This window comes from Thunnus thynnus, chromosome 9, assembly GCF_963924715.1.
Source record: "Thunnus thynnus chromosome 9, fThuThy2.1, whole genome shotgun sequence".
NCBI lineage: Eukaryota > Metazoa > Chordata > Actinopteri > Scombriformes > Scombridae > Thunnus > Thunnus thynnus.
Genome location: NC_089525.1, coordinates 14,662,002 through 14,674,149, shown reverse-complemented (window position 1 = coordinate 14,674,149; position 12,148 = coordinate 14,662,002). Strand labels below are relative to the sequence as shown.

Here is a 12,148-nt window from a genome sequence, read left to right as displayed (position 1 = left end):
CCCTCTTTAATGCATGACCGAAGGGATCAACCGTGCTTGCAGCTGGCCAATTAGTTTGCAGTAAAGCTCTTTATAGGGTGACATAACCACTGATGATAGACACTAACCTCTAATTTTATCACACGGAAAAGAAATTGAGGAAACTCTTCATCCTAGAGATACTTGTAATGGGAGAAAGATTATGATCTCATAATTGTTATTGGTAGTCACTGAGATGATTTTAATCTCATTCCCATCTATGAAATTTTGCCTAATGATTTCAATATATTCTCATTTGTTTAGACATTTTTCCTATTCTGTAGCCCACGAAACCCATTCAAACCACACAGAAACTTAAAGTTTCCTAACTTCCACTGTTTTCTATTGAGAATATATTCATGTTTAAGACTTGGGGTTTTATCTTACACTGGAAATCGCTCTTTGTGTGTCTGCAGAAAGTGGTGGTGCTGATGCCGAAATCACGAACAACTAGGGATGTTGGCCCAGAGTGCTCCTGTCCTCCAGGTATTTGTCTCTGTTCTTTGTACTGGTTGCACTACAACAAAAACTTCCAAAAACTCCCAGACAAACACAACACTTAAAACCCTTATTCTGTCTCAGGTAAAAGCTACAGTCTAGGCACCACTTGTGAAACCAGATTGTCTGCCAATGATGCTTTTGGCAGCCCTCCTGGACTTTAAGAATGCATGTTACTGTGTGTGTGTTTCTTTTTCTGTGTGGAGGATTACGGCCCCTAAGCCTGTGTAGGGCCCACACTGTGACAGCAGGGCTCAGCACTCAACAGATCAGTGGGGTCGGGATGTAGAGCCGTAGCCCCGCAGCCTCGTGTCAGTGGGGGATGCTCACTTTAATAGATGAAGCAGCCGTGTGCCAAGATTGGCCACGTTTGGCTTGTGGTGTTCATTACAGGGTTTGTGATCGTTCCTGGGGTGGAGAACAGTGTGTGATCCACATCATGTTACACACAAGAGTCCCCCCATATGCCAGCAAATTAAAGAGAGGTGGTGTTTCTTTTATTTTGGGTAATGTTGCATCTCTGATATTTGATGAGTTGCACCTGCTGTGAGAAAGAAGCCTGAACTTCAGTGGTTGGTGTATTTAGTGGTTTACTTGTTCTGTTTTACCTCACCTACGGGAAGGTCTTAAATGCATCATAGCGGAGCCTTTGGCTTGGACAAACAGGATGACTGTGTGTTATTGAATCTGGCATTCATGACATTCCAGTTTTTAAAAAAATCTGCAACTCAAGAGGACTTGATCCATTGTTTCTGAAGAAAGGATATTTGCTTGCACACATTTTCTGCTCTTAAATGGTTGTATCAAGAAGTCAGGGCAGAAGTCAATTTTTTGAGATGTTTATCCGCAAATCTGGGGAATTTCCTCTCCTTGCTCCTCTGTCTTTCTCTTTGTCTGTGGGTGTGAATAGCCCTGCAACAACAAGAACAGGTGAAAGCATTCACAAGTGGAATTTCTGGCCCGCTTTCAACACATTCTGTTTTCCAGTCTGAAGTCTGCTGTGCCAAGATAGCTTGCTGGCTCTGTCTGGCTGGTCAGTGAAGTTGGTGCGAGGATTTATTTTTTGGTTGGCATTCAAATAAGATTCAGCACAGCCAAAGCCACTGATACCGTTAATGCAAGTCGTGGCTTACTCTGCTGTCGTTCCACTTTCCACAACTGCATGACTCACTAGAAATGCAATCAGAGGTATCTGCACCGTGTAAAAATGTGTCTGATTAGGACTGGGCTCCTCTCCCTTTGCTTTTAGGCATGCATTTTAATGCAATTACTTCATTAGAAGATATTATTGTATCAGATGTTGCATCCCATTTTCCTGTCAATTTTGCTCAACTGCTGTGTAATCAAGTGGTTTTGGCTTTGAAATACAGTCCCTCCACAACTATTCAGAAGTCTATTTAAAGTTCTCTCTTTCCCATTTCTGGCCTTTAAATATGGTATTTTCTTTTTTGGCGAAACAAAAGGCTATTTTGTTTATTGCGGCTTTGATGCAACAAAATGCCTGCGGACATGTACTTTTTGATGTAAGTCTCAAACATTAGATTGCTCGATATAGACTTGTTAATGTTTCTCTGCCAAATGTGTTTATTTCTAAAGAAGGTCTCTAAGCCAATAAATGTGTATTTGTTTTTTATTGGGGCATGAACTGGTTATTATAGGGATTGCGCATATGAAGTGTTTGTACCAGTATATTTGACTTATATAAAATGTTTATATGTGCATTCATCTGAGCTGTGTGTCTGTGCCTACATGTGTGCATCCCATTTGCATGCATGTGTGTTTTAGTTTCTGTCCCTGAGCCTTTGAGGGGCCGACAGAAGCACCTCTCTCAACACGACACTGTAAGCAGAGACCCTCTTCTCCCTTTAGCACCAACTCATGCCACCTGAAACCCAAATGTCTCATCTCCAGGATCACAGGCCAAGGCATTTCTGCCTGTATATGTGTGAGGGACACACTACCACAGGCAGCATGAGTGGCATTTCTGTCATTAAAGCTATGCCCTCTGCATAAGTGCTCACCTTTCAGCATGCAAAAAGACAGAGGTCCAACAGGGGGCAGCACTTCCGCAGCAGCACTGGAAATGATGATGTTGGATTTGTCATTTGCACTTCTCACTGAATGACTTCCTTCTGATGAAAAATAGAAGTATTTTGAAGGTGATGCTTCCTGGTTCGGTCACTGCAGGAGCAGCAGAGACACTGTGTCTGTGAATAGGCTATGATTCGAGGAACATTTATCTCTTGCGTCCCCTCAGTGGAGGCAGCGCTGTGACACTTTTATGCTCACAGATACGACAGGCCAGCAGTCGTTAAGACTTAGGCAAACTATGTCAACTCTGTCCAACTCTACAAGCTTCAGGTGTTTGCAATTAACACCCGCCTGTTCTCTCAACAGACACAGACACTTGCACACAATCATACACACACATTCATTACTTACACATGAACACAACACCTTTATGGTGCCTCGGTTAATTAGAACCATGTGAGGACTGTATGTGTCCTTTGTAAGGGGAGTGTATTGTCATCTCTGCAATTTGCATTTAAAGGCTGTTTAACAGGTCTGATACTGACTAGGGGGCACGTAGTCTGCCCACACCTGGGCACAGGGCCCAAAACTAAATGCCAGCCAGAGACACCCATTAATATTATTCAGTCACCAAACACTGCGCTGCAAGAGCGGCTGCTAGAACAATACAGTCATCACAATGCAATGAAATGAGAGTTTTGGAGATTTTTCATGTTTGCTGTTATTGGCTGTGACCTCTTGACTTCTGAAATGTTTTCTGCATATTTGGATCGATCAAAAAAAATGCAATGAACAGGTTATTTGTGCGTTGCTTCTTGAAAAACTGCCATTTAGGACATCAGACAGCAATAATTTGATATCCTCACAAGAGACTATTTGAATGCATGTTGCTTTGAGAAGCTGTTGAGATGTATTGTTGGCACAGCTTATTTGGTTAATTAATCAGTAATTCTAGTATACCACAAACTATATGTGGTTAAATGTTTGTTAATATTAAAGTTAAAGTATTGCTCAGGTCTGTATCTAAAGTCATAGTCAGGACTGAGGCTGAGCACCTTCAGTCAGTGTGGGGCATCTTAAAGGACCAGTGTGTAGGATTTAGTGCCATCTAGCGGTGAGGTTGCAGACTGTAACCAACTGAATACTCCTCACCCCCCACTTCCAACTGTGTAGGAGAACCTATGGTGGCCACGAAACTCATGAAAATCTTGAAAGGCCCTCTCTAGAGCCAGTGTTTGGTTTGTCCATTCTAGGCTACTGTAGAAACATGGCGGTGCAACATGACGGGGTCCGTAGAAGAGGACCCGCTCCCTATGTAGCTAGAAAGGGCTCATTGTAAGCTAACAAAAACAGAATGATTCTTATTTTCAGGTTATTATTCTCTAATAATAACATACTTATGAATATTGTACTCCATTTCTGCCAAGTCCGTTCTGCTAGATGCCACTAAATTCTACACACTGCACCTTTAAGTCTCTGTTCGTGTGTATGAGGGCATGAGGTCAGACCCCTGGCTGTGCGGTCAGATCAATTTCCATCAGATAAGAGCTCATAAACACACTGAATGGAATTGTGCGTATTTTTATAATTGAGAGGGCATGCTCATAGTGGGGTTCCTTGATGCCCGCTATGTACTATGTACGCAATAAGATGTCCTTTAACTTGCATTCTTGTCTGTTTTCTGTACGAGAACAGTTTTTTGTATTTACTGTGTTCTATATATAGTCCTGCTTTCTACAGCAGTGTAATGTTTAATAGGCTGAGAAATACAGTATAACGTCAGCAGTCTGCTGGTGTTAACCTGTCTGTCTGGAGATCAACCTCTCACCCACGAGTCAGAGGCAAGGTGAGGTGAGGCTTCACGCTCTCCCTGCCCAGCTTCCTGCCCCCCCCCATGGAGGAGACAGGGGAAAGCGGGCTTTAGGGAGACGGAGACCCACGACGGGGCCAACACCCCCCCAGGGCTGCATTTGTTTTTAAAGCCATAGTAAATCAGACAGGAAGCTTCCAGCTACCTATGCAGTCTATCGCCACAGGAAGAATACACAGGCCATATAAGATCCATTAATGACCATTTTAAAACAGTAAAGGCAGGAAATTTGTTTTCATAAATGGTCTCATTTTAGATTTGTTCCACTGTATGGGCTGTAGGCAGTTTCTCCAAGTATTAATATGCTGGAGCAACTAGTTCTGTGTGTGTGTGTGAGTCTCTGCTTCCTTATATGTTTCTATTTGCCCGTGTGTGCGTGTGTGCCCATGTTTGTTTTGATGTCTGCAGGCATTTGTTTCAGTGTGTGGCTCCCAGTGACTGACTGCATTGCTTTAAATTCGTGGTGTATGAAGTCAGTTATGAAGAGCGTATCCTGTGGCAGAAAATCCAGGTGGCTTATTACATTATGCTGCAGGGGGAAGGAGATTCCAAACCACCAAAGAAAGTATACAATTTTTATAATACAAAATACTTTCTGTCCTGCTGCTGCACAGAATCAAGTGAGATCTAGTGTCCGTGCACGTATGTGCACGCACAGATTCCCTAGAGTTGGTCTGTATGGAGTGTAAATCTTATCCTGCTCCAGACAAAGATGTAGATCATAGTAAATCCTCCTGCACTCAGTTCACCCCACTTTTTATTTGCAGAATATATTTTTCCTAATTATTTAACCTGACATACTGTACATATATACGTAATATAAATGTACAGTATGTCATATATATTATAGCTTCAGTCTACTGTAGCTTGAATGTGAATTTAGTCTTCTAAGGGCGGAAAAAGTATAAATAATACTGCTCAGAAAATGTCAATGATTAATTTATTGGTTGTATGGATATTGACAGGAAGGACGTAACTTAATGCTCTCCTTCTCCTCCTTCCTTCTTTCCTTGCAGCCAGATCACCGACTGCGTATATCATCATATGGACTGCAGCTCTAATGCTCTGTGTCCTTAAGTTACTTTTATCCTTCAGTTGATCTGTCTGTTATTCTCTCCGGTCACTGTTAAAGGGGAATAAAATTGAGTGACTCTTCTTGATATCTTGTTCTTATTTGGAAGATGATCTTGGAAAGCTTGAGTGTGCACAGTTTATTTGTAGAAGAAGAAGTGAATGCTGCCTCTTGGAATTGCTGGGGATATTTAGTTTGGAGATGGTATCTGATGTGTGCCGTTGAAGTCAGAGGATGATGAAGTGGGTTGTAGGTTGGTTTTAGAGGGTTTAAGAGGTGCTTTTGGATGGATGGACCACATTCTCCAGGATTGGGTTGCACTAACTATTTGTAAATCCATCACTAAATTTGTGTGTACAAATCCTTCCTGAGATCTTAGTAACTTACTTAATTGGGATGCATCATTAAAACTGAATAAATGTCTTAGCCAGTAAAGACTTCAGTAATGTGGTTAGTTGTAAGAAAACATCTGTAGCACCATCCAATCAAAAGTTATCAGATCAAACATGGGTTCTGTCCGAAATTACTCCCTTGTTCACTCATTCACTACTTCCCATATATTTAATTGTTCTGCTGTGGAATTTTTGAGGGATATGTAGTGGATACATTTCCACACTCAGAATTCAGACACTCAAAGAAAATGTAGGCTACACTATGTAGTAAATAGGGAGAGATTATTAGTATAATGTTTGTTATTTGACTGTGTTTTTTGGGAAATGTAATTTAAAATCTTATCAGTTCATTCATTATTAAATAGCAATTACATTTGCTGTCAGGTCAGGTATGTTGACCGTAATCCGTTAGGCTTACCTCTTTGACTTTTAATCTAAACAGGTCAGATGTTGGCACGCTAACATTAGCTTTGTCTATTGGTTCAGTTAGCTACGTTAATAGTTTCACCTGACAGTTAGTAGTTGTAAGTATTTGGTAACAACTAATGTCTATATAAGAACTAGTTTGAGGGGTTTTATTTGCGTTTTAGTTTATAGATGCGTAAATCTCCACTTTGTAAACATTTGCATTGTAAGTAGGCTAAGTATACCTGCAACCAGCTAGGTGTGTGTGTGTGTGTGTGTGTGTGTGTGTAACCCCTCTTGAGCAAAGGTTAGTGCGTACACACACACACACACACACACACACACGCACACACACTTGGCACACTCATCCACCCACACACAAACCACATCCAGACCCCTCCTCTCTCAGTCTCTCATCAGCCTTCTTATTAAAGTTAGCTTTTTGAAACCGCAGTGTTTAACAGGAGGGCCGACATTCTTCTTTTTGAAAAATAAACAGCTGGACACAGGCTGGCCAGTCGGCAGCCCCTGAAGGGCCACAAGGACCTCAGGAACACACAGAGTAGCAAAAGGCCGGGTGCCGTAGGCAGTGAAGCCCGGGATGTGCAAAGCACACACCAAAGCCAAGATGAACTTTCTGAGCAGACAGACTTATGAAGTCATGGTAGTTACAACACTGGTTCATAGAAAACATTGCTGGATGCAATTATCTATCTTAATTCTATTGACATAATATATAGCTGTCAGAGTTGACTGAGGTCATTAAAAGCGGGAAATGATGTGGAGTAGATAAAGAAGGAAACATGGATTGTAACTTATTTGAAAGATTTTACATCCATGTGTTCATATTTAAGCATCAGATTATAGGCAGTCACCTCTTGGCTAGCAGTGGAAAAAGTCGTTTCCAAAGAAGTGCCAGCTATTGAGCAACAGCTCTGCAGGGCCTGTTTATATTTACATCATTGTCTTTTTCCAGGCAAGTCGGAGAACGGAGGAAGTACTGTTTATGGAGTTGAGTGTTCTCATGCCCTGCATAGCTCCATATAGTGTTGGAAGGATACAGAAACAAGAATATACACACCCCCAACAAAAACATGGGTCAGGTGAGCGTTTCTTGTTAGCACAAGTGGACAGAAATGTTCTGCATTTTTGAGAAATATTATACACTGTGCGAAGTATAAAGGCACAGTTTAACTATAAGTTGTTTTGATTAAGTGTTAACATATAAATCAGTATTTACAACCAGGCAATTTAGGACACTTGAGGAGTGTTTGCTTCTAAAATGAGATATCAATCATCTGAAAAACACATGACATCAAAGTAAAACTCGATTTGGGAGAACATCTGATTTGCTGCTTTTCATACAGTAATGCTTTGTCTGATGCACATGATTTCAAAACACCATTTGTTTTCAGCAGACCAGCGTGCATGAAAAGCATCAAGCGGTGTGTTAAACCACAGGGACATAATTCATTTCTTCAGTCTTGGACTGATTTAAGAGCATGGCCGCAGAGTCATTCATGGTGTTTCTGGAAGCCACACAATCCGTTAACTTAGCAGATGGCCTTTAGAAGGGTTATATTCAATGAAAGACAGTATTTTTTTTCTATTTGGTAATTATTTTTATTGTGTTCATGTCACATATGCTTGCATTCAATGGTCTTGTCATGTCAGTGCATGATACGACCTTTCATCACTTTAGTGACTTAAGTAGCAGGCAAAACAAACATAACTGACATCTAATATGTTACTTTAAAAAGGAAAACATGAGCATTGTTTGGCACATCCTTAGCTTTATGTAGCATATTTCAGCAACAAGGTAGTTCAAGGTGCTTTACATGATACAACAAGCATCAAGATAAAGTGCAAAACAGTCATTAAAGAGCTAAGAGGATAGAAAATAAAAACAAGCTTAAATAGAATAAGACAGACGAAATACAAAAATAAAAGTTACAGAGCAGTGTAAGAAATCAATAATTATTTGATTTAATGAAAGGCAGTGGCAAACAGAAAAGTCTTCAGCCTTGTTTTAAAAAAACTCAGAGTTGCAGCAGACTTGCAGTTCTCTGGGAGTTTGTTTCAGATATGTGGAGCATAAAAACTGAACGCTGCTTCTCCATGTTTAGTTTTGAGTCTGGGGACAGAAAACAGACCTGTCCCAGACGACCTAAGAGGTCTGTATGGTTCATAACGTAACAGCAGATCAGAAATGTATTTTGGCTCTAAACCATTCAGTGCTTTATAAACCAACAGCAGTATTTTAGAATCAATTCTTTTACAGTTATATTCTTAAAGTGATAGTAGGCTGACTTTGTAAATGTCTTATTGTAGCTGTTGAAACTCAGGTCTGAGTCCATGACTAAACTGAGATTTCTGTCTTAGTTTGTGGTTTTTAACATTACCAATTGAAGCTGAGTGCTGACTTTCAGTCGTTCTTAGGGTTAGGGTTCACTCCAAAGACAATTACTTCAGCTTTATCTTTATTTAATTAAAGAGAATTCTGGCACATCCAATCATTGATTTGTTCAATGCACTTTACTGAGTGCTTGTATTGGACCATAGTCCCCTGGTTATATAGTTATGTAAATTTGTGTGTCGTCTGCATAAGTATAGTGACATATTTTATTGTTTTCCATAATCTGAACAAGTGGAATCATGTAGATGTTGAGCAGAAGAGGCCCTGGATTGGAGCCTTGGGGAACTCCACAGGTCATTTTTGTCCACTCAGATTCTAATGTAATTACCTATAGACACAAAGTAGTCTCTGTCCTTTAAGTGGGATTCAAACCAATTCAGTACTGTGCCAGAAAAACCCACACAGTTTTCCAGTCAGTCTAGTAATATATCGTGGTTGACTGTGTCAAGTGCAGTACTGAGTAATACTAAGAAATGAAAAATGAAATTCTGCCACTGTCTGTGTTTAAGTGTATGTCGTTGAAGAACAAGAGCAGTCTCAGTGCTGTGGTATAGTCGAAATCCTGACTGGAAGACATCAAACATTGACATTACATTGTTTAGTGCCAATAAGTTGTTCAGCTGTTGAAAACACCCTTTTTTCAATGATTTCACTTAAAAATGGGAGGTTTGATGTGGGCGTATAGTTGTTCATTAGCGAGGTGTCTAGATTGTTCTTTTTTAAGACTGGCTTGATGACGGCAGTTTTCAGAGCCTGTGGAAAACTGCCGGGGAGAAGAGACATGTTGACAATTTGTAGAAGATCTGAGGCCATGCAATTTGAAACATATTTGAAACGTTTTAAAAAATATATTTTATCCTCCTTTACATAAACAACAATATGTGATAAACTACACATATCATAGATAACCTTAAGAAGCTTCAAAAGAAAGTGTTATAACATAACAATAAATGTCCTAACTTCATAAAGTAATCAGTCAGTATAAGAACATTTTAAAAGAAATATTTTCAGCAAGAGGAGCTAGTAGTCTGGTTGACAGCAAGTGAGAGTGGCAAGAGCATAGAGAGCGGCGCTGAACAGACACAGTGCCAAATGTGGAAGCTATTATGATGTTTTCTTTAATTATCACAAGTGGCAGGTGACAAGGTGAATAGTCTTTTAATGGGGGAGCAGAAAAACTCTTTAACACCACCATGTGGCATCTGGCTGGCCGACAGCACTGTGAGGTCAAACGATCCCTCACTTCACTGCAGTATGTGCCTGAAACTGTTTAATAATTCATCTGAATTACTGAGACTGACGATAAAAACCTGATCATGCACTGTTCAGATGTTTGGTTTTTTTTTTTTTTTTAAAAAAAAAGGTTGTTTACAAGAGAGAAAAATGTCATCACTTGAATTCTCCAACAACCTGCTAAGTATATAAAGAGACTTTGATTGAAATCCCATCATCAGTTAAACTGTCCAGCATGGCTCAAGATCCATAGAAATACTGTTTTTGGTTTTCAGTATCAGTCTTTAGTTGGCATTTACAAACCAGTTAATCCATCAGGAATGTAGCGAGGCTGAATCCAGCTGCAGGACGGGAACTCACGCGAATACACCTGGATTTATTGGACAGATAGCATCTCTGGACGTGAACCCAGACAAACAGGGAGGCAGAGTTGGAGTAGAGGTTATCGTTCATCCCTCCATCCCTCCCAGACGCGCGGAGAGTGGAATGAGCAATCAAGGTATCTTTCCTCGGGATCCGGGAGGGGTGTTAGAAGTGTGAAGTAGAGCGCCGGCGATCCAGATGGTCTCACAGTGCCGAATACGCTCCTGCTCAGAGTAAAACCCCCTGACAGGCTCGTCACTCTCCAAGCACCTCTTTAATGAGAGCTGAGCTCGTAAAACTAGGCCTGAGGCCTTTGAACAAGCCCTCAGCATCACTGGTCCACGTTATTCTGTCATAACACGGAGGCAAGGGCATGTTGGAGTGGAGCGCAAGATAGCTCTCAACAACTTTACACCACTGCTTGGGGGGGTGTATTTACATGTGGCATGCCTGCTTTCTCTCTCAGTTTGACCTTTCCAAACGTGTCTTTTTCTCCCTTGTTTTTCTCCCTGTGTCCCAATCCTCTTTTACAAATGATACAGCTCTCTCTTTCTGTTTCGTCCTCTCCATCCTTGTCTTTATTTATGATTTGAGAAGTGTATATTTAAGGCAGGCTCTGGGATCTGGATGGCCTGAGGCTTCTGTACTTCCACAGTGGGTCATTCTGTTCTCAGTATGTATACATTAACCCAAAGTTCAGCCAGGAGTGAGGTGGGGGGAGCGGAGATGGTTATCACGCACACTGTAAACAGACAATGAAGGGATGCAGAGGGACATTCACAGGGTAAGTGGACGCTCCCTCAGGTGTGTCTATCCAAAAAGCTAATTTCCTGATTTTTATAGCTGCTAGTGACAGCAACAAGAGTCAGTTACTGGCAACTCTATTTTGCTGAGACAGAGAAAACTTACTTGTGGCCCACAGGCCTCATAAGTTACAACTCTGCTTTGGAATTAGAAATAGACCAGATAATGACATATTTGCCTTTTTAATAGAAGGACCTATGAATCATCAGAGGTCTTAGTCAATTTTGAGAAAGTCAAAACAAGGCGGAGACATGACCCATTTAAAATCAGCGGTAGTATAAATTCAGAAACCGCAAATGGCAAGAGCTAAGACGCGCAGTTTTTCTTCTCGCATGTTTACAGCCGTATGCAACACATCTACGGCTTAACATTGAACCACAGTAGCTGCAGTTAAACTATCAGCTTCATTGTGTGTGAAACAGCCTGCCAAAGCCCGTTGATGGGTCATTTCACTCCGCTGAGGTTTCTCTGACACCAATTCGAGGATTTTGCACGCAGTCGTTTCCCAGCAGTGTGGATATCAGAACATAATTGCAATAATGTTACACCAGAATTACCCTGCCTTACTGGATCCGATCATCAGCCGTGCTGAAGCTTGGGTACAGATCTGTGTGTGTAAATCCATATGTGTGCCAGCAGTTGTGTGTGTGTGCATGCTTATCAGCAGATTTGCAGGCCAATGGTGCTGTAACAGTGTGATAATGGGTGCTAAATAAGTGTTAATGAGTGCACAGTGTTCGACACGCACCACGACTTGCCTCCGTTAAATCGAAACACTTGGTTTCTGTCAAGAACGCTGCTGTCGCCGCTGTTCACTAACCGCCTGAGCCAGATGAGCGAGGGATGGAGGTGAAGGACGAGGAAATGGAGGAACTCAGTATACTGAAATATACTGCACATGTTGAAACTTTTTTTTATCACCCTTCCATCTGTTTTTTACATATTGAGCAAACGTTTGTGTGCGTCTGCATTCTTGTTGCGATATGTATGTGTGTGTGGGCCTGCATGCTGGCCCACCTCGCATGTTTCTGTCCGTGTGTCCGTCC

At 41.2% G+C, this 12,148-nt stretch overlaps 1 protein-coding gene across 1 annotated transcript in view; it reads left to right on the top strand.

The window, feature by feature from the left end:
* col23a1a (collagen type XXIII alpha 1 chain a) overlaps nucleotides 1–12,148 on the top strand; it is a 121,712-nt gene that overhangs the window by 938 nt on the left and 108,626 nt on the right. The window contains 1 exon segment of the mRNA XM_067599072.1: nucleotides 435–504. Coding sequence (XP_067455173.1) covers nucleotides 435–504 — 70 coding nt within the window.